Raw genomic sequence first — 23480 nt, forward strand, 5'->3', positions numbered from 1 at the left:
CCTGGTCTTCGCTTTGAGTTTCCAACGTTATATTCATTCTCTATTTTGTACACATCACAATACAACATATGTTCTTATTTGGAGAAAATATATGTGGTTTTAACAAGAACATTAAGTTGTTTTAACGACATAACATCTTGTTATGACATCACTGAGTGGAAAAATAATATGTATGTGCCAGCAATGCGTCACTGTACTATTCCAGTATAAATGACAAATTACAGTCAGAGGGGTTTTCTTAAGAAATTGTTTCATGAGCTATCAGGAAGTATTGTTCAAATAGCCAGAAGAACAGGTAATGATTTCCAAAGTGAATCATTACCTTTAACTTAATAAATATTGTGTAGCCTCAGCCTCATGTAAGCATTTTCTACAAGATTCAACATGAGCATCCAGGTAAGTCCATGTTTTTCATTTTCCATGTTTTTTTCCAAGTCCATATTTCTGTCGTTATTCAACTAAATATTCAAATAAAATGAATTAATTAGGTCTTAGTTAATTCTATAAACTATAATCCTGATCTGCCAACATTGTCTCTCTATGATAAATTAAAATAAGCTGATAACATCACTGTTTACTCCAGAACGACTGTACAGCCAAATCTAATTCTGCTGCAGTATTGTCCTGTTTAACACTGAAGCTGCTCTGACACAATCGCCGCTGGAGAAGAGCGATAGAAATAAAGATGATCGATTGATTTTCTTTATATCCTTTCTCATTCTCTGAGCCAAATTTTTAAATAATAATAATACAAAAGAAAGACAATTTGAAAAAAATAAATAAATCTATAACTATACAATATTATAAATACATTTAAAATAATAAACATAAACAAAACATTTTAATAAAATAATTATTTCATATACAGTGAAACCTGTATCTTTTTGTGAAAAGCTTATTTACCATAACTAAATTTGATTCCATATTTTATCAGATTGTCTCTACATTATACAGGATATTTATTTTCTTGTTGACTAGTAATAATTGTTCATTTTGTTCATTGTTCAACTCAGCAATTTTTTCCCCCTTTATATATTTTTTCTTGCTTAAAGAAATGCATAAATGAAGAAGAAATCCAAAATATGAAATGGCATGAATGAATATTTAGTAAACTGCCTCAGTGTTGTTTTTGCTGCGTATAGATTGTAAAATCAAATGCATGTGCACACACGGCATATGAAACATGATGGATGAGGATGCAGAAATCGCTGTTGTTGGCATTGGATGCCATTTTCCTGGAGGTAATTAACAGTTCCCTATGTTTCATTATTTCTACACGTCATGATTTTGGCCTGAAGTGTATTGGCATTGAATATGTTCTCTTGTGTTTTAGGCGAGGGACTTGAAAACTTCTGGCGAGTCCTCCTTCATGGAGAGAACTGTGCAGTTCAGATCCCAAACGACAGGTTTAATCTCTCTCAATGGTACGATCCGGATGAGAGTAAGGCAGGAAAGACACACACAGCAAAGGCAGCACTTATCGATGGGTAAGTCTTCAATTCATTTGGCCTCATAATAAGACCTTATGATGTTCACTTATGTCTGTCATGTTCAAATACAGTCAAAATCAAATGTGTTTGTCTCGGACCCTCTGAAATAAGTCATTAAAAAGTGTATGAAAAGCTTATTTTTCCAACACTGACACCAGCAGATAGGAACAAAAGTTAAAGTGGGAGGCAGCTGCCTTTATTTCAGATAAATACTGTTCTTTTGAACGTTCTATTCATCAGAAAAAGAAAAAGAAATGTTTTACACAACTGTTTCAACATTGAAAATAATTATAAATGTTTCTTGAGCAGTAAATCCTCATATTAGAATGATTTCTATTACAACAATTCCAAATATAATAAATTTAGGTGTATAATGTTTAAGGGAAAAAAAACAGGTGTTGTTCTTTTTGAGCCTGAAATACCAAAAAATGTTTGGAAATACCAAAAATAGCTATATATATATATATATATTTCTCAGTTTATTTCGTCTCTTTTTGAGTGTGCCTGTGTGTCTATTAGAGGTTGACCAAATCATCGGATTTGCCGATTAATCGGCACCGATAGCTGATTGGTGGAACAATTGGTTATCGCCAAAAATCAATACCGATAGTTTTTCTGGTTTGCATCCATTGCGGGAGCGGCTGAGAAGGCTGCTTTCATTACACAGTAGCCACGAGGGTCTGCTGGCATTATATAGCGCGAGAGCGGCCTCTAGAGGCCAAATAATAAACTATCAATGTTTACGTGAGGACACGCAAGGCTGCGCGCTTCACTGAACGCTGCACAGAGCGCGCTGACACATCTGACGCGCATCGAAAAAACACAGAAAGGGAAACGGTATGAATACAGAACACTTCAGTACATGTTGCCAAATAATTATAAAGTAATTTTTTGGGTAACTAGACGCTTTCGCAGCGAAAGAACAGCAGTATGTATGTACTTTACTTTGTAGTCGAGGTTGAGAGGATGCTAACATTAGCAGTAACATTTTCCTCAAGCAGTTAAAGTGATGTGACTACTAGTGATGAGAGAAACCAAACTGTATAGTCATGCATCCGACAGAAAATTAAACACATCAAAAAAACAAAATATGTATTGAAATCAAATGCTTTTCTGATAAGAAAACCGTCAAGTGTTCTAAAAAAGCAAACCGTTTGGATTTATATGAAATAACACTTAATATAATACAATATAATCCATTATAATACATATCCAATATTTCATTTGTAACATTAAGTAAGGTTAATAAATTATGTAGAAGTATTATTCATTGTTAGTTTTATTTGTTAACCTTTTTTATTCACTATGAACTAACATGAATGATTAAGATACAATTGTATTGCTCAAATATTATTAAATGGTGTAAAATGTATATTGCATTCATGTAAACTAGCTAAATAAGCTAATAAATCCTTGTTAACAAATGGGACTTGCAGTCTGTTACCTGACATCATCCACTTACATGTTTCTAGGTTATTGCTAAAGAAACATTTATTTGTAATATTTTAATGTTTTAGTTATTTTCTGTAGATTTTTTTTCTGTTAGAACTTCTCATTTTAATATATTCGTATTTACATGTGCAATTTAGTTATTTTCACATGTGCAATTTAGTTATTTTTATGGTTCAGTACTTTTTTTTATTTCTTGTAATAAAGTCCCACATTTTCACGAAAAGATCAGTTTCCTCTCTCTCTGGGCCCCAAGAGGGTCAGGTTGGCAGTGTGCGACACCCTTGTCACTCCTTTCCTCCCCTCCCATCGCCAGGGGGCAGCAGTGTGGGTCTCGAGGACGCCTCCGGGCCTTCTCCCCCACACGCTGCCTCACACTGGAGTACTCAATCAACACTCCGGGCCGCCCCGGGCCTCCCGAGTCGGGTCAGAGCACTCCGCTTCGCTGCCCTACACCGGGCACGTCTGTCGTAACGTTGGTCCCGCTTGCTCGGTTCCTGGGGGCCTGGCTAGGTCTCCCCAGGCTGTCTCGCTGGCTCATCCGTACCATCTGACTCGGCTACGCGATTCAGTTCGCTCACCGGCCGCCCAAGTACAAGGGTATCCTCTTCACCTCCGTGCGAAGCAGCGATGCTCACGTCTTGAGGTCAGAGATCGAGGTCCTACTGGCGAAGGACGCGATCGAGCCGGTTCCTCCAGCCGATATGAAGATGAGATGGGGTTCTACAGCCCCTACTTCATTGTACCGAAGAAAGGGGGTGGGTTACGACCAATCTTGGACCTGCATATCCTGAACCGGGCCCTGCACAAGCTCCCGTTCAGGATGCTAACGCAGAAATGCATTTTCGAATGCATCCGTCCCCAGGATTGGTTTGCAGCGATCGACCTGAAGGGCGCGTACTTCCATGTCTCTATTCTCCCTCGACACAGACCATTTCTACACTTTGCGTTCGAGGGGAAGGCATACCAGTACAAGGTCCTGCCCTTCGGGCTGTCCCTGTCGCCCCGCGTCTTTACGAAGGTTGCGGAGGCAGCCATTGTTCCGCTCAGAGAACCCGGCGTTCGCGTCCTCAAATATCTCGTCAATTGCCTGATACTCGCCCAGTTGAGGGAACAGTTGTGCGAACACAGGGACATGGTACCTCAGCCTGTTGGGCCTTCGGGTCAACCGAGAGAAGAGCAAACTCTGTCCCACACAGAGGATCTCTTACCTCGGTATGAAGCTGGATTCGGTCAACCGGACTACGCTCCTCACGGAGGAGCGAGTCCAGTCAGTGTTGAACTGCTTGAATTTGTTCAAGGGCAGGACAGCGGTCCCAATGAAATTCTTTCAGAGGCTCCTGGGGCATATGGCATCTGCAGCCGCGGTAACGCAGTTAGGATTACTTCATATGAGACCACTTCAGTACTGGCTCAATGGCAGAGCGTACAGTACTGGGTCCCAGTGGCTCCTTACTGTTGCCAAACCTTCAGCCCGTGGTCCAGTACTTTGTTTCTCCAGGCCGGAATGCCCCTAGAACAAGTGTCCAGGCATGCTGTGCTGTTCACGGATGTGCCGCCACGGGCTGGGGGGGCCACGTACAACGGGCATGCAGTTGCAGGTCTGTGGACGGGGCCGCAATTGCATTGGCATATCAATTGCCTTGAGTTACTGGCAGTACACTTGGCACTCCGCCGCCCCAAGGGGCCGTACGTGGCAAGCATGTACTGGTCCGTACGGACAGCACCACAGCCGTTGCGTACATCAACCGTCAGGGTGGTCTACACTCCCGTTGTTTGCTCTAACTCATCCGCCACCTCCTCCTGTGGAGTCAGAAGCAGTTGAGGTCGCTTTGGGCCATTCATGTCCCAGGTGCGCTCAACCAGACAGCCGATGAGCTCTCTCGTCAGCCGACACCTCCGGGAGAGTGGCGACTCCACCCCCAGGCGGTGCAGCTGATATGGGACCAGTTCGGAGCCGCACAGGTAGACCTGTTTGCCTCTCTGGACTCGACCCATTGCCAGTGGTACCATTCCCTGACCGGGGGTACCCTCGGCACAGATGAACTGGCACACAGCTGGCCCCGGGACCTACGCAAATATGCGTTTCCCCAGTGAGCCTTCTTGCACAGACATTGTGCAAGGTCAGGGAGGACGAGGAGCAGGTCTTGTTAGTTGCCCCTTACTGGCCCAACCGGACCTGGTTCCCAGAACTGACACTCCTCGCGACAGCCCCTCTTTGGCCCATTCAGGAAGGACCTTCTTTCTCAGGGACGGGGCACTCTATGGCACCTGCGTCCAGACCTCTGGAATCTTCATGTCTGGTCCCTGGACGGGACGTGGAGGTTCTAGATGGACTACCACGCAGTAGTAGATACTATCTCTTCAGCTAAAGTAAGTCCGTAGGGAAGCACAATCTAGTCGTCAGGTTCCTCAGAGGTGGAGACTAAATCCTCCTCGCCCAAACTCGGTACCCTATTGGGATTTAGCTCTAGTGCTCAGGGCACTTCAGAGCCCTCCCTTCGAGCCTTTGGAGTCATGTGAGCTTAAAATCTTGTCAATGAAGACAAAGTGCTCCTGACCGCATTGGCTTCTATCAAGAGGGTAGGGGACCTGCTCGCACTTTCGGTCAACGAATCGTGCCTAGAATTCGGGCCCAGTAACTCTCACATTGTCCTGAGACCCCGGCCCGGATATGTGCCCAAGGTTCCTACCACCCCCTTCCGGGACTAGGTAGTGAACCTGCAAGCGCTGCCTTCGGAGGAGGCAGACCCAGCCCTAGCTTTGTTGTGTCTGGTCCGCGCTCTTTGCGCTTACGTTGACCGGACTCAAAGCTTTCGGACCTCAGAGCAACTCTTCGTCTGTTACGGAGGCCAGCAGAAGGGAAAGGCTGTCTCCAAGCAGAGGTTAGCCCACTGGATAGTGGATGCTATAGTCTTGGCTTACCAGTCCCAAGACGTGCCTTGCCCGTTCGGGGTAAGAGCGCACTCCAAAGGAGTGTTGTTTCTTCCTGGGCGCTGGCTCAAGGCACTTTGCTGACAGACATATGTAGAGCGGCGGGCTGGGCGACACCTAACACATTTGCTAGATTTTATAGCCTCCATGTAGAGCTGGTATCTTCCCGCATCTTTGTCCCTAGTGGCCAGTAGCGCTAAGTGCCCGTTCTAGTGTCGGCTTGCAAACGCCACTCCCGCCCTCTGGGCCAGATAAGTGCGTCCATTGTCTCCAGTTGCATTCCCCGGAAACGGCTAACCCTGTGAGCTCCTCCGTCACCCCTTCGGTGTCAGACGTTGCGGACCGTCTGACGCTAGGCCTGCACCCGTATGCTTATGAAACGTGGTTTTAGGCTGGGTTCCATTTGTAGCGGTTCCCTCACGGCAACCCCATATGTGTATTCTTCCACGGTACCAGCTACCCTATCCAGCTAGCCCCGTGTCTTTCCCTGGACAGAGCCCGCTCTGTCGGCTCTGGGCGTGTTCTTTCCCCCCTACAATTAGGTTGGATCCACCCCCAGAGACTGCAATATGTTGCACTACCCTGAAGTTAGTCCTTGTGTGTATTCCACCACCATGCCCTCATTGGGCCGTGGCTCCGCAGCGGTCCATCTCCCGAGACTGGCACACTTTCCCAGCGTTATCCAATAGTCATACTGAGAGGGTCTTGCAGAAACAGCAGTGACTGTCCTCCCTGCTTGGAGCTCTGACTTCCGTACCATACTAGACGGTACAGTGCGCTCAAGCAGGACGCTGGAATGGCCAGCCTCCTGGTGTTTCAATAGGGATCCCAATTCGTCAGTCTAAGTCCGACGTACGTCGAACGTGACCCACTGAAAGGGAACGTCTCGGTTACGTATGTAACCCTTGTTCCTTGAAGGAGGGAACGGAGACGTACGTCCCGTCGCCAGGCGCTGTGCTTCCGCTAGGAGGCCGAGTCACTAGTCGGCTCCTCAGCAGAAAAAGCGCTGATCTACCATTCCACTTCCTATTTATACCCGCGCTGCGGGGCGGAGCGTGGAATGCGTGGATCGCATGCCAAATTTAATTGGCTCGTTTTTACACACTCGAAGTAGAATTGGTCTCTAAAGTCAGATCCCAATTTGTCGGTCTAAGTCCGACGTACGTCTCCGTTCCCTCCTTCAGGGTACGAGGATTACATACGTAACCGAGACGTTATTCACACCTGAGAGGACAAAAGAACAACATAATGAGCTGAGGAGAGTAAGAGCCTCCACTAATGAGCTTTGCAGCAGTCAGTTATGAGAGACGGAACTACAAGAAAGAATGTGAGGATAAAATGAATATACAGTGGGGCAAAAAAGTATTTACAGTAGAGATCCGTATTAGAGAACAACATACAATTTCCTAAATTTCAAGATCACTGCTTAGTCCATTTTTGAAATGATCCGAACAGGAGCAGAAGGGCAGTTTTTTTTTAAATATTTCACAAGTTAAATATATTTTGAAGTACCGTGTATACAACTTAAATAAAACAATTGAAAAATAACGCTGGTCACAATTAGAGAACACTTTCAGATACCTTCAAGCTTTGGGTGTTAATCTGGCACTTGGTGCTAATTTCCGTAATAATCTGGCAAACCCTATTTAACTTGAAGCAAACTTTCCAATTTTCACTGACTTTGCAAGATGGCAAGCCACTCTAAGGTGACTGAAACCCTACAACACCAGGTTATCCAGATGAAGGCCAAAGGGATGACCCTTTCAGCTATTGCAAAAGAAGTTGGTCATTCCAAATCTTTAATTTCTAGAATACTGAAGCTTTACAAAGACACTAATTAATTCAAGTACCCAAAAAAGTATGCAAGACCAATGCACGAGAGGACAGGACAATATGGAGACGTTCAATGTGGAATCGGTTCAACACTGCAGCTGGAATTACTCGCCAGTTCAGAGCTGAAGTAAGGATCTGTCTCGCCATACAGTGTCTTGTCATTTAAGAGAATTCAGACTGAAAGCTCACTCTGCAGTGGTTCCTTCAGATAACGGAGCCGAGAAAGTTAAGCTTCCATATACATAAACTGAAACTGTGCCAGTGCGCGCACACCGTGAATGACAGCTCATCAGTAAATGCGCTTTTTGCGGTCAAGCAGATTTTAGTTTCAGTTTTGAATTAGTACCGATTCGGGGGCGGGTTGCTTGAACTGTGGGTTCATTAGCCTATTTTTCTTAATGAAAAACACAACAGCACACAATGACAAACTCACTTACTTTTACATTTCACTTTGAAACCAAATCTTCCGAGATCATCTTGGCTTTTTTTTTTTTTTTTATGGAAAATCCCATTTAAAAAAAAAAAAAAAACGGCATTTCATTTTTCCTCTCGTGCACCCCCTGGTGGCAGCTCGCGTACTCCTGGGGGTGCGCGCACCACACTTTGGGAATCCCTGCACTAGAGTCACTGAGCTTAACTTTTCCATACTCATGCATAATATGGCAAATGTAGCTATACAGCTGAATGACGCTAACATTTGTCCAGTTGACTCTGTGACCTTTGTATTTGCCTTGGCAGCCTAAGCAGAACTTTTGGTAAAAATAGATCTCAAGCTCAACTGTTTTATTCATTTTGTTTTTAAAGTTATGCCAATGGAAAAATGGGGATTTTAAGAGATAATTCAGTCAAAAAAATATTATGTTTATCTTTAATTTACTATTGATGTTCCAAACCTGTATGGCTAAATCTGTAATCATGCTATTTTCAGACCTGCCATCATGTACACATTTTTCATACTCAGCACGCATTTTGACTCTTAAGTACACTTGTACGATTCGCTGCTCTCTAGGTACGCATTTTGTTGCATCTCGCATTTCGCCGGTTTCAGTGCAATCCATGACGTTGATTCTGCCGCTGAGCCACAGTGTCTAAAGTTTTCGGCCAATCAAAGCGCTTCATTTTAACCCTCCGCCCATCTGCTCCTCCTAGCCAAATGGGCCCGCACGTGTTCAGGGACTCAAGCAGGCCGGCCGGATAACTGCAGGCTTGCATGCCACGACAGATGACGTGACAGAATATTATATTTTAATTAAATTCGGGTGAGTGGCGGTTGAACCTATCACATGAAAAATATATATATACATTGTTAAATATTGTTACAGCGCCTGGTAACAATATTTGGCAAGCTATGAGCCCAGCTGGAGGCCTCCATCTCGTAGATGAGACTGCCTGGGTTATTTTGTTATGATATTAGCCTAGTTATATTTTAAAACAGCCAGTCATTGTAGCCATTCATTCGGGGAAAAGGCATTTAAAACATAGACAGATTATGGAGTTATATCAAATGACATCGCCGCAATGGCAGCGCGAGATGTTCAGAAGAATGCAAGAGCTAAACTTCTACAAGCTTAATAACATCCACAGCAAAAAAAGAAAAAAAAAAAGAAGATAAAATAGTCGGAAAACTTTGCCCATTAATTAGATATGCAAGGCAAGCAGGCGAGTTTTGGGGTTATTATGGACAATTAAAAATGTGAACATGCATGTTGCAATGTTGTGCGGTGGACTTGCAGCGAATTTCAGTGAATGAATAGAGTCAGCGTTTTAATATCGTTGCTCCATAGTTTGTTTCTTGTATGATTGTTTGGCCTGCTGGTATAAAATAATTTGCACTATCTGCCTGAAAAAGACACGCTCTCTTTTCCATTCAGTCAAAATTACCGGTTTAATTTCTTCAGGCTCGTCCTAGTCGTCACCCTGACATGACAGCGTGTAGAGTTAAATAGCCTATAATGTCAATGACTTATTTTAGTCAAGCTTTCTTTCTTTTTGCAATAGGCATTAATTAGCAGTGGGCTAAATAACAGCATGTTGAAATTGTGCCAAATTACGTTTTTTACTACAATGATAAAATTGTACAGTATTCAGGTAAGGTCAGGTTTGCTGATGTGCGTTTTATTTAGGCTATTTATTTATTTTTGTCCCTGTGCGCCGATCGGAGACGGAGATTACTGCTGATATTCTGGAGATACAATGTTAGCCAATAGCTCATGCTTTGGTGAGGTAGTCAGGTTTTCCGCATTCATTTTATTTTCCTGTGCAGTACAGGCTCTTTTTTTGTATATGACAGTGTAAACAGTTCAATAACTGTTATTTAAAGGTTAACTGTAGGCCATAGTCAATTGCATTAGGCTACGATTGCAAGAAGGATCAACTGTCCAAAAATGGGAGGTTTTTTTAAACGCATATCAGTAAATATTGTATTAATTTTTTTACTCTACAGTTGTTTAGTTGTGTTAAATTAAATTAAATTATTAATTTAAATTCATATTTAATTTGATTAAATATTAAATGACATTTACATTGTAAATTAGTAACAATATTTACTGTATATAATAGCAAAATTTGATGTCAAATTCAAATAAAAGAAAATCTACTTTTGTGAAAATATGAAATGTGCCATAGTTTTAGTGGAAGATTGCTGCCATCTACTGGAAAACAAACACTTTTGCTAGTGCTAAAGTGAATAGTTTGTGGATGAATGCTAGATGTTATTATGTCTTGTTCTTTGTGTTTAGGCTGTCTTTGTGTCACAATTCACCAATTCACCAGTGTTAGTGCCCATGATCACCACCAGAGGGCACTCCACCCCGGACTGTCACTCCATCACAAACTACATTACTCATAATCCTTTCCCCGGACTTATTAGCACTCAATGTTTACACCTGTGTCTCATCACCTCATTACCTCTGCCTATATAAGCCTGGTTATCTCTGTCATTCATTGCGAAGTCTTGTTTAGTGTCACAACTGCATTTCTGAGCGTTTCCCTGGTTTCATGTATCTTGGTCTTTGATTTCCTGCCTTCTCCGTGGATTACCCTTTTGCCTGTCCCTTTTGTTTTGTTTTGCCTTTTCGGACTGATTTCCTGTTATGACCTTTTGCCTGTTCTATGGACTACGACTTTGGATTACCGTTCAATAAATACTGCGTTTGGATCTTCAACCCTTCTGTCTCAGAGCAGTTCGTTACACTTTGGTTCTATTTTTGTATGATGATTCACCATCATCAGTCTTTCTAAAATATCATGAACACAATGATGGCCCTAACTGAGACCTGGATCAAACCAGAGGACACTGCCACTCCTGCAGCCCTTTCAACCAATTTAACTTTTTCACACACTCCTCGGCCTATTGGGAGGGGTGGGGGTACTGGTTTGCTTATCTCAAATGATTGGAAATTTGATCCATTACCGTCTCTACCGGCCAGTTCATTTGAATCGCACTCAATCACTGTTACTCACCCTGTTAAAATCCATGTGGTAGTGGTCTATCGTCCTCCAGGTCACCTCGGTAACTTTGTGGAGGAGTTGGATGTGTTACTTTCTAACTTCCCTGAGGATGGCACTCCACTGATTCTGCTTGGTGACTTCAACATCCATCTTGATAAACACCTAGCTGCAGACTTCAGCACTCTACTGACTTCATTTGATCTTAAGTTAGTATCTACTACGGCTACTCACAGATCAGGTAACCAATTAGACCTTGTATACACACGCAACTGCTCCACGGACAACACTTTAGTTACTCCATTACACACCTCAGACCACTTTCTCATCACTCTTAACCTCATACTGACTCCTGATACAACACGCACTCCTACACAGATCACCTTTCGGCGTAATCTACGCTCCCTCTCTCCCTCTCGCCTATCCACTATGGTATCATCTTCACTCCCTCCACCTGCTCAGTTCTCAGCACTGGACACTAACAGTGCTACTGACACTCTTTGCTCCACTCTAACATCCTCCTTAGACAGTTTTTGCCCCCTCTCATCCAGACCAGCCCGCCCCACCCCATCTGCCCCCTGGCTGTCTGATGTTCTCCGTGAACATCGCTCTGGACTCAGGGCGGCAGAGAGGAAATGGCGGAAATCTAAAAACTATACTGACCTTACCTTGTATCAGTCGCTTCTCTCTTCTTTCTCTACAAATGTCTCCACTGCTAAAACAACATACTACCACAACAAAATCAACAAATGCTCTGACTCTCGCAAACTCTTTAAAACATTCTCCTCTCTCCTTTGTCCTCCTCCTCCCCCTCCTTCATCAACTCTTACAGCTGATGACTTTGCATCATTTTTTACAAACAAAACATCCCTCATCAGCAAACAGTTCTCCTCATCACAAACTGACAAGCACATCTCAACAACTAACACGAACACGCTTCCATCCTTCTCTCCGCTCTCCGAGGCAGATATTTCTAAACTCATCCTTTCCAATCACCCTACTACCTGTCCACTTGATCCTATACCCACTCACCTCCTTCAGGCCATTTCTTCTTCAATCACTCCTGCACTCACTCACATTGTCAACACTTCTCTTCATACGGGAACCTTTCCCACAGCATTTAAGCAGGCTCGGGTAACCCCACTGCTTAAGAAACACTCTCTGAATCCAGCACTTTTAGAAAACTACCGACCGGTATCCCTTCTGCCTTTCATTGCAAAGATCCTTGAGCGAGTTGTGTTCAATCAACTCTCTATGTTTCTTGAAAGGGACAACCTCCTAGACAACAACCAATCCGGCTTCAAAAGCGGCCATTCGACTGAGACTGCCTTGCTCTCGGTAACTGAGGCACTGAGACTGGCAAAAGCAGCTTCCAAATCCTCAGTGCTCATTCTGCTGGATCTGTCTGCTGCTTTTGACACAGTTAACCACCAGATCCTCCTGTCAACACTTAAGACGATGGGTATCTCAGGAACTGCCCTCCAGTGGTTCAGGTCTTACCTCTCTGGTAGGTCCTACAGGGTGTCATGGAGAGGTGTAGTGTCTAAGTCACATCATCTAGCTACTGGGGTTCCCCAGGGCTCAGTCCTTGGACCACTTCTCTTCTCCATCTATATGTCATCATTAGGTTCCGTCATTCAGAAACATGGCTTTTCCTATCACTGCTATGCTGATGACACTCAACTCTACTTCTCATTTCAACCAGATGATCCTACAGTCAGTGTTCGTATCGCTGCCTGTCTGACAGACATTTCTGACTGGATGAAAGAGCATCATCTTAAACTCAATCTTGCAAAGACAGAATTACTTGTTTTCTCAACCAACCTAGCACTTCATCAAAATTTCTCCATTCAGCTTGGTTCATCGACCATAACTCCATCAAGGACAGCCAGGAACCTTGGAGTTGTGATTGATGACCAGTTAAACTTCACTGACCACATTACTGCAACAGCCCGGTCCTGCAGATTTGCTTTATACAACATTAGAAAGATTAGACCCTTCCTATCAGAACAGGCTGCACAACTCCTGGTTCAAGCTCTTGTTCTCTCCAGACTGGATTATTGTAATGCTCTTCTGGCTGGGCTTCCAGCATGCACTATCAAACCCTTGCAGCTGATCCAGAATGCAGCGGCGAGAGTGGTCTTTAATGAGCCGAAGAGAACGCATGTTACGCCTCTCTTCATCAAACTGCACTGGTTGCCAATGGCTGCTCGCATCAAATTCAAGGCTCTAGTTCTCGCCTACAAAACAACCACTGGTTCTGCACCATTATACCTAAACTCAATTGTTCAGACTTACACACCCTCCAGAAGCTTGCGTTCTGCAAATGAGCGGCGCCTCGTGGTTCCTTCCCAAAGAGGCATGAAATCGCTCTCACGGACATTTTCCTGGACCGTTCCCACCTGGTGGAATGACCTGCCGATCTCAATTCGTGCTGCCGAGTCTGTAGCCATTTTTAAAAAACATCTTAAGACACATCTTTTCCAATTGCACTTTTCCTATTGCACTTGACCAATACAGAATAGCACTTACTGATCATATCTACGTCTCTCATCCGGATTTGTGCCTTCAGGCGGGTATATTACATAGTTATCATAGCTACCAAAACCCAGTGTTCTGTATTTTGCGTACGTGAGTTTTTGCTGTCGATGGCTATTGCTGCGCGTTTAGCTAGAATGCCATACAAAACCAACCCATTGGGCCACTGAATCCGCATTAACGACAACAGTTGGGGCATCAGCCTTAGTCCTAATGGGTTGTTATCTTAGCTATCCAAATCCAGTGTTCTGTATTTTCCGTACGTGAGTATTTGTTGCAGCTGGCTATAAAAAAATAAATAAAAAAATAAAAATAAAAAAAAAATAAAAAAAAACAGTTGTGTACTCTGCTAATTAATTGAGATTTCTTACAGCTCTTACAGGTTGTTGGCTTTGTTTGTTTCGTTGCTTCTATTGCTCTACCCTTTTTTTTGTAAGTCGCTTTGGATAAAAGCGTCTGCTAAATGATTAAATGTAAATGTAAATGTAAATGATGGAATGGGCTGTGATGCAAGGTTTGTTTTCAATTCAATGCTGGGAGTTATTGCAGTAATTGTCTAAAATTGATGGTGTACTTGTATTTGGTTATGGAGTAACTAATAAATCTTAATTGGTGAAAGTATATTATGTGCATATTATGGAGTTAGGCATCATAGATTTCTCACTGGTGGGTGGGCAACGGTGAAGCGCACATTGGTGGTGGGCTGTCGGTGCGCGCTGGGGGCCCGCGTGGGTTAGTACTCATCAAATTTCTTCAAGATTGCCAGGTCTGTATTTTGCTTTAATGTGGGTATTTTCCATACAGTGAAAGTCAATGAAGTTCACTGACTTTCTAAATTACATCCTGTGTAGATGAGTGATGATGGAATTGTCCTTTGGGGATAAACTATCCTTGTAGTATCTGAACTAAAAATATAAATTACTTTTTTTTTTCTGTGTAGTTTGAATGAGTTTGACCACAAGTTCTTCGGCATCACTAGCACTGAAACAATCACCATGGACCCTCAGCACAAACTTTTGCTGCGATGCACCTACAGGGCTCTAGAGGATGCTGGGATGTCAATGGAAAAGGCCAGTGGAACGCGGACAGGAGTATATTTGGGTAACATATGAGCTCAATATAAAAAAGTAACTTTTGCTGTATTTCAAGCCTAATGAAAACGTATATGCACTAACTGCATGGGAAGTCTTTCAGAGCAACCTTTGGTCAAGGTGTGTTGCTAAATAGTACATAGATTTTAGCACAGTAATTCCCTTGTTCACAAGAGGAATCTAAATTTTCTTGACCTCTATATATACACTTGTGGTTTAATCCCTTTATGACACAGTAAAAATATCACATGAGGTGGCTACAACTGGCTGGTAAAGGGCTGGTAACTGAAATGTTGCTTGTCCGAGCCCTACAACTATCATTGCCTTGAGCAAGGCAATTAACCTCAGGTTGCACTGTAATAGCTAAACGTAAAGTGGCTATGGAGAAAAAGCCTTTAGTCAGCTAACATATCTAGCATGTTTTTTGTTTGCTTGTTTTTTCAGGCCTAATGAACAGAGACTTTGAGCTGGCAACTGTGAGGATTAATCCAAAACACATAGACCACACCAATGGCACTGGTGCTGCTATGAGCATAGCTGCCAACCGCATCTCATACATATTCAACTTCACTGGTCCCTCCCTGTCCATTGACTGTGCCTGCTCCTCATCGCTCGTCGCCCTTCACTTAGCTTGTCAAGCCATAAAACAAGGTAGTCTTCAAAATATGCATGTAAACCCTGTGGATCAACTTATTTGCACATTTTAAGAAGATTGTCTATAAACTGTATATTGTATTTGTTCTAATATAGAGTACTGTACTGAATACATTAGATGTTTTCTGTATCTTTTGCTCTTGAATTAATCAAACAAATTATTAGCCATTAGGCTACCCTCACCTCTCTAAGTTTTGTGGTTATTTGTTTTCCACTCAACAGGAGATTGTGATATGGCCTTGTGTGGTGGAGTGACCTGTATATTGGAGCCAACGCTTTTTGTGACTCTTTCCAAAGCAAAAATGATCTCCACTGATGGAACGAGTAAACCTTTCAGCAGCAAAGCTAATGGATATGGCAGAGGTGAAGGATGTGGGGTCGTTCTATTAAAGCCTCTGAAAAAAGTAAATAAAATGATTCTCATATAAACACAACACTATGACAGCAATGTAATGATGTGAGAAACAACCATATGTTGTCTGTATTTTGACAGGCTTTTGAAGACCATGATCATATTTGGGGTATCATCAGCAAAACTGCAGTAAATCAAGATGGCCACAGCGTTAGTCCAATCACCAAACCATCCATGGTACAGCAGGAGGAGCTGCTTAGAAAAATCTACTCAACAGAGACTGACCTGACTAGTGTCCAGTACATTGAGGCTCATGGGACTGGGACTCCAATTGGAGATCCAATAGAGGCAGGTAGCATTTCAAAAGTCATTGCCAAAGCAAGACCTCCAAAGTCAGGGCCACTCATCATTGGTTCTGTTAAGAGTAATATTGGACACACAGAATCTGCCGCAGGTGTTGCAGGGCTCATTAAGATTCTCTTGATGATGCAGCATGAAACTATTGTGCCATCATTGTTTTATTCCGTGGAAAACTCCAGCATAGACGTTAAATCTCTCAATATGAAAATCCCCACCACAGCAGAAAAGTGGATCAGTGACTGCAGATCAGGGAGGTCAGCAGGAATCAATAACTTTGGGTTTGGTGGAACAAATGCGCATGCGATTGTCAGACAATGTGTGCAGTCAAAAAAGCCAAAAGCTCAGCTGATAAGCAAATCCCATGAGTATTTTGTGGTCTCTGCAGCCTCAGAAAAATCCATGAAAAATATTATTGCAGATACAGCAGAACAGATCAGTGCAGGGAAAATCTCAGATCTACAGTCTTTACTGTACACATCCGCATGTAGAAGAAGTCACTTGAAACACAAATACAGGAAAGTATTTCAAACATCCTCATTGGCAGATCTGAAAGAGAAACTTACCACTGCTGTGGAGAAAAAGCTTGTACCTTCAAAAACAGACTCCAAGCTAGTTTTTGTGTTTTGCGGTAATGGTGTTACATATCAGGGTATGTGCAAGCAGCTCCTAAAACAAGAGCCAGTTTTCAGAGCGGAAATTGTGAAGATTGAAACTCTGTTGCAAAGCTATGGAGGTTTGAATCTGATAGAGATGCTGGAAAGAGAATCTGAGGAAAGTACAGAGCCGTCTGATCCAAAGATTGTCCAGCCTCTACTGTTTGCGATTCAGGTTGCTGTTGTTAACCTTCTGAAACACTGGGGCATCAGTCCTGATGCTGTTTTGGGACACTCTATTGGAGAAGTTGCTGCGGCTCATTGTTCTGGTTTGCTGTCACTTGAAGATGCAGTGAAAGTCATCCACTATCGCAGTTCTTTGCAAAGCACTGTGACAGGAGGGAAGATGCTGGTAGTCAGTAATATGGCTGTTTCTGAAGTCTTGAAAATTCTTCCATCTTATTCCGGAAGGGTTTGCCTGGCTGCTTATAACAGCCCTCAGTCATGCACCCTTTCAGGAGATGCAGATGACATTGACAGGTTGCAACAGAATTTGAGCAACTCACCCAAAGGAAAAGATTTGTTCATCCGCATTTTAGAAGTACCTGCAGCATACCACAGTCACAAGATGGATCCCATTTTATCCAAAGTGAAACAGAGTATAGGCTCATTGCAGGCACAGAATTTGGAGACAGAATTGTTCTCAACGGTGACAGGTGTTAGTGTGTGTTCCTCAGATTTTATTACTGGTGAATATTGGGCAAAGAATATCAGAGAACCAGTTGAATTTGAACAAGCTGTAAAGTCTGCAGCTAAAAACAAAAGAAGTGTGGTATTTGTTGAAATTGGCCCAAGAAGATCTTTGCAGAGGTACATCACTGAGACTCTGGGAAATGACTTCACTGTGATTCCCTCAGTGCAGCCTGATAAAGATCACGAGACAATGCTTGCAGCTGTTTCCAAACTATTTGAGCTTGGGGTCAAAGTGGACTGGGAAATGTTCTACAAAGGTTTTGAGACTGAACCAATTCCCTACCCACGATACCAGTTTGATGATGAGAAAAGAGATGTCTTTGCTTCTCACTTACAGTTGATCAGTCCCACTGGAAACCATCCAGTAGTTACACAAATGGGTACAGACAGTTCAGTGTTCAGCTGTGATTTATCCTCTGAATCAGTGGCCTTCCTGAAGGACCACAGGCACAGTGGGGTTGCCATCATTCCTGGGGCATTTTATGCAGAGTTGGGTTTAGCAACTTACATGGAATACGCAAAACCTAAGGTTCCACTAAGTTATCTGAAGCTCAGCATAACATTCCAGAGTCCATATGTTTTCACCCAGAATGCCCCAGATTTAAATGTACAGCTGGATCAGTCACAACATTTGGCCGATAACACATGCAACTTTAAAATACAGTCTACTTCTGCAGTCTATGCATTTGGCAGCGTAGAAGCAAAACCAGGTAGAACTCCTGAAGAACAGCTAATTTCATTAGACTGTATTTCCAAAAGATGCACATCCCACATGACTTCTGAAGAACTCTACAAACTTCTAGGTCAAGCAGGATTTGAGTATGGGTCTGTTCTCAGAAATAATGTAGATGTTTATTGTGGGGAAGAATTTAGAGAGGCTATGTGTGTTGTGAAGGTCCCAAAGGAATTACTGCCTCAACTACATGACTATCACCTTCACCCTGTGGTCTTGGATTACTTCATGCAACTTGTACTTGCAACTATAGGGGGTGTATCAACAAGACCCCAATATCCTGCACAAATAGAAAGCCTTACTGTATTTGAACCATTGGAAGACGTGATGGTTGTATATCTGAGAGCAGTACATGTGGGAGAAGATGATTTTGACATTTGTGGCTGCTTAGCCAACAAACAGGGTAGGGTGTTGGTTGAACTCAGGGATGTGAAGATCAGAATGCTAGGAAGTCGTTTCCAAGCAGTCGAGGAGTACTTCTTCCACAACGATTTTAGTAGCATCTCTGAAGTTTCCACGTTTGATACACCAATTAAGGCACTGGTCTTTTCTGACAAAGTAGGAATTTCTAAAGCTTTGCAACAGTACTTGGACCCAACATCTAGATATGTGTCTTCTTCACACAGTAACATACTGTTGGAAGATGGAGCTGAACTTCTTTTGTCAAAACTGAAAATTTCAAGTGTAAAGAAAAACTTCCAGGAAATTTTGTTCATGTGGGGTGATGCAGACCTAACCTCTCTCAAATCAGAGAAGGTCTTGGACAGCATGGCGGGGTGTTGTGAGATTGTCCGAAAGCTTGTTGGATATCTCAAAGCCCTTCATTTCCCAGGCAATATCAGAGTAATAACCTATAGGTCATCTGAGAGCACAGTGGACCACATAAACCCTGGGTTTGTTTTGTCAGGCATGATTAGAGCATGTGCAGCTGAGTTGCCAGAACTTTCCTTCCAGCTTATTGATGTAGGCTCTGCCACTTTTGAAGACAGCAAAGCTTTGGTTCAGGTCATCAGATCATACCCCTGTAACAAATATCCAGAGCTAGTAGTGAATGAGGGCCACATTCTCAAAGCTGAAATCACCCGCACACCTTTGCCAACCATGGCAATCCCTTCAAGAAGTATCCACATGCTGGATGAAGAAGTCTTCATCTTGCAGACATCCGACCCATATATAATGACAAAAGTGTCTGCAACTCCAATGGATAATTCCATTGAACTGATTCAAGGAAAAAATATTGAGCTTCATCTCAGTAAAATCTGTGTTCATTCATCAGATTACTTTCCAGTCAGCCTTTCTGACCTGAATTATGGTCAGACATTGTATTGGAACAAGCACACAAATGAAAACCATAAGCTCTTGGCCCTTGACTTCAGTGGCACCGTCACAGCTGTGGGTAAGGATGTCAGCAAATTTAAAGTTGGTGATCATGTTGTGTCTTGTTATCCTGTGGCTGCCACCACTAAAGTAGTTCTTCCATCAGCTGTTTGCTGCAAAGCAAAAAGGCTTCCATTCCTGAATGATGTACCTTGTGTCTCTTATTTGGTACTGGCTTGGGAGATCTTGCATGAGGCTTTACCCAAATCTAAACAGCAAAGAAACCTGGGCATTTTCTCCACTGTTCCTGACTCAGCTTTGACAAATGTGTTAATTGCTATTGCAAACAGATCAGGTTGGAACGTCAGAGTGAGCACGCAGGTCAATCAGCTGTCTTGTGATTTTAGTGAGGTTGTGGGAGCTGTTCTTCTGCCTCCTTATAATGTTGAAACTGCTGAATTAGTTAGCAGTGTAAGTAGAATCAAAGACATTGTTCTTGTCTATGACAACCAGACAGAATTTCCATTCAATACTACAACAGTCCGAGGTACAAATGAGGATGTCCGCTTCCATACCCTCCACGTGTCCCAGATAATGCAAAAAGGGTCTCTGCAAATGCAAATGCCACACGTCTACCATTGGGTGAAATCCATGCATTTGGACAGAAAGTCCTTGCCTTTGGACACAACAGTTGTTCAAAGAATAAAATCTCAAGACACTGATCTTCTGTCTGTAAAAGGATTTGAATCATACTTCAGATGCCAGATCCTACCAATTATAGCCCTGAAAAGAGAAGCCAAGAACCAGCTCTCTGCTATTCCAGTGATGCCCAAAGACAGCCTGTTCCAGAAGAATTCAGTGTATATTGTCACAGGTGGTCTAACGGGGTTGGGCTTTGAGACGGTAAAGTTCATTGCACAGAAAGGTGGAGGAAACATTGTCATTCTGTCTAGGAGTAATCCAAACCATCAGATGCAACAAGAGATAAGTCAGATCAGTAGCCAATGGGGTTCTGTCATTAAGTCTCTGCCATGTGATGTTTCTGTATCTGAGCAAGTGGACCAGACAATTGTTAATATTGGAAAGCTTTTTCCATCCAGTCCCATCAAAGGGGTATTTCACAGCGCAGTTGTTCTGCATGATGGGCTGATTGAACGTCTTGACAAAACTCTTTATGAGAAAGTCATGAGGCCAAAGGTAAACGGAGTGATTAACCTTCACCGTTCTACAATCCAGTGCAATCTGGATTACTTTGTGTGCTATTCCTCCATCGCTGCTTTCATTGGCAATGCCTCACAAACTAATTATGCTGCAGCTAATACATTCATGGACACTTTCTGTCAGTACCGCAGAAACATTGGGCTTTCTGGACAGTCCATTAATTGGGGGGCTTTGAATCTTGGTCTTCTGCTGAACAAGGTCCATGTCCAAAGATTTCTGGAGGCAAGGGGAATCATGCTTCTGGAGATTCCAGATATTCATGAAAGTCTTGAGCAGTGCCTCTTGATCAACAAACCTCAACAGGTTGTATGCAAATTCAATTTGAAAAACAACTGGAATAACATTCTCAGTCAGAACAAAACACTGAATGTACGCTTGTTCAAAATAGCACAGGAAGCTATTAGTAAAGCTGGAGTGAATTTATCTAGATCTGAACAACCCAACAAATCATCCTCACCACGTGACTATCTGAGGTCCATGATTAGTGAAACGACTGGGGTTGAGATGGATGAGCTGAAAGATGATGTTCATCTTTTTGATATAGGCATTGACTCAATGTTAGCCATGACTCTGCAGAATCTTATCTTCGATGATAGAGGTGTGAATGTCCCTCTAGTGACTCTACTGGATCCAAATAGCACACTAGCAACTCTCAATAAAATCCTGGAGGAGAACTGTGTAGATGGACATCAGAGTGAAGATGAGAGCAATTCCACATACTTATAATTTGTAATTTATATTTATTTTTTAAAAAAAAGGCTTGTTATAGCCTTAAAATAAGGACTTTCTTGGAAATTCATGTTTAATGGGAGTTTAGTTAGTAACATAGTACTTAATTAAACAATGCAAGTTCATTCATCTTAAAAAGGTTAATATTGGAAGTTATTCCAATATGACTAAATTTCCCTCCAGGATATTGAAATATTGACTAGCGGGTACTCTAGCTACTCTGATAATGCCACATATCATTGACATAAATTGGGGTTCTGTAGACTGTGAACGTAACATTGTTTATCATTGTTTTAATTTAGATTTTGTTCTTGAGGTCACACTAGGTTTAAACACATGCAGTACTTTTTTTTAAATTGCTTTCTGTACTTGAAACCAAAATCTGTATGAGCACATACTGACATGCTGCTTATGATTAAGATGATGGTGATTATGTAGTTTTTATTATTACTGTTATTTCATCTAGATACAGAGATCATGACAAACATATTTTTTTTGAAGCTGGGTCAGAGGTAACAGCAAACATTAAATTAAATCTGTGCAAGTATGAAACACATTTTATTGAATTAATTGATCCAGACAATAGTATTTGTAAGACATAGTAATTTCAAAATACATTATTGTTTCTATGCTGAATGATGTTTAAAATACTGCCTAAAATTACAAATATAAAAAGATGTTAATGGTTTACTCAGTGCTTGTACTTTTTGTATATATTGAGATTTTCTGTACTAAATACTAGCATCATGATATTTTACAAATCAAATGTTGAAACAATAGCACAAAATGAGATGTCAATATGATCATTGTTACGATTTACGTTCTTAAATTACAACAAGCAAAGGAAGACGCCACACAATCGCTGCATAAATAATAAGATGTATCTAAATAAAGTAATAAAACTCCAAGTATTCAGTATTTTCTCTCTGAAGAAATTTCAAGTATTCAGTGTAAATGTTAGTCAGCTTGTAAGTGTAGGTGGGAAATGGCTTTCCTGTTGCTCAATCAGTAGAGTGTGGTGCTAGCAATGCCAAGGTCATATGTTTGATTCCCAGGGAAAGCAAGAACTGACAATAATTTAAAAAATGTGTATCTTGAATGCAATGTAAGTCGCTTTGGATTAAAGGATCTGCCAAATGTAAATGAAACCAGTCCAACCAAACATAACCAATGGAGAGTCTGGATCAACACAGGGAAGATAAATCAACATGAACTCTGATACGGCTGTGGTCTGCCTCCAGGTCTCACATAACACCAGATCTCAGGCACTCTCATGATTGAGAGAATGGCAAACAATAAACTCGTTGCCAAGCACTACTCACACTTTTTTCACTCATTCTGTGATCCAGTCCCTCTTAAAGTGATCTGATAAGGTTCAGGTTAGAACCCTGCGCTCTATCAGCCAATATCCTGTAACTCAGGGATAAACAAACTCATTGAACTGTCACCCCATTTAAAAGATCTGCCATCGCTAGAAAAGAATCCTCAGAACGTCTCGGTTACGTATGTAACCCTCGTTCCCTGAGAAGGGAACGGAGGCGTAACGTCAGTGACTGACAAATGGGGGTTTCGCCTAGAAGCCCCCATTCATCCATTCGTCAGTCACTGACGTTACGTCGGAGTGACTGAACGAAAAGGAACACCTCAACCAATAAGTGAAATTATAAACAAAAACATACATCCCTTTTTCTCTTTTAAATATAACATCGGATTCCAGTATATTCCACTAGTGTTTTTCCTTAGTCATTTCCATTCTCCCACCCTGCTCGCGTTACCCGCAGCAATCTGGATCCTGAAAGCAAATTTAAGGCAGCAAAGAGAGCACAGCAAAAACAAACAAAAAAACAACAACAACTGACAAAACACTAGAGCACACTACTTAGTCACATTAGGAACATGAGCTAACACATCTGCCACTACGTTATCAGAACCCTTGATCTGTTTTACAATTAAACAGTAAGGCTGTAAAAAGAGAATCCAGCACAT

The 23480-nt window shown here is 42.2% G+C and overlaps 1 protein-coding gene across 2 annotated transcripts; it reads left to right on the plus strand.

Annotated features, from left to right (window-relative positions):
• The first annotated feature begins 265 nt into the window (after positions 1–265).
• LOC137048013 (mycocerosic acid synthase-like polyketide synthase) lies at positions 266–22415 on the plus strand. Of its 2 annotated transcripts, XM_067425970.1 has the most exons (7): positions 266–396; positions 1143–1241; positions 1334–1487; positions 14632–14792; positions 15227–15433; positions 15659–15840; positions 15930–22415. In XM_067425970.1, exons 2-7 carry the CDS (start codon positions 1184–1186, stop codon positions 21489–21491), a joined length of 6324 nt encoding a protein of 2107 aa, XP_067282071.1. In that variant the 5' UTR covers positions 266–396; positions 1143–1183; the 3' UTR covers positions 21492–22415. The 2 variants fall into 2 exon arrangements, with proteins under 2 accessions (XP_067282071.1, XP_067282080.1); XM_067425979.1 differs by lacking the exon at positions 15227–15433.
• Positions 22416–23480: the final 1065 nt, after the last annotated feature.

This window comes from Pseudorasbora parva, chromosome 2 (genome assembly GCF_024679245.1).
Source record: "Pseudorasbora parva isolate DD20220531a chromosome 2, ASM2467924v1, whole genome shotgun sequence".
NCBI classification, from domain to species: Eukaryota; Metazoa; Chordata; class Actinopteri; order Cypriniformes; family Gobionidae; genus Pseudorasbora; species Pseudorasbora parva.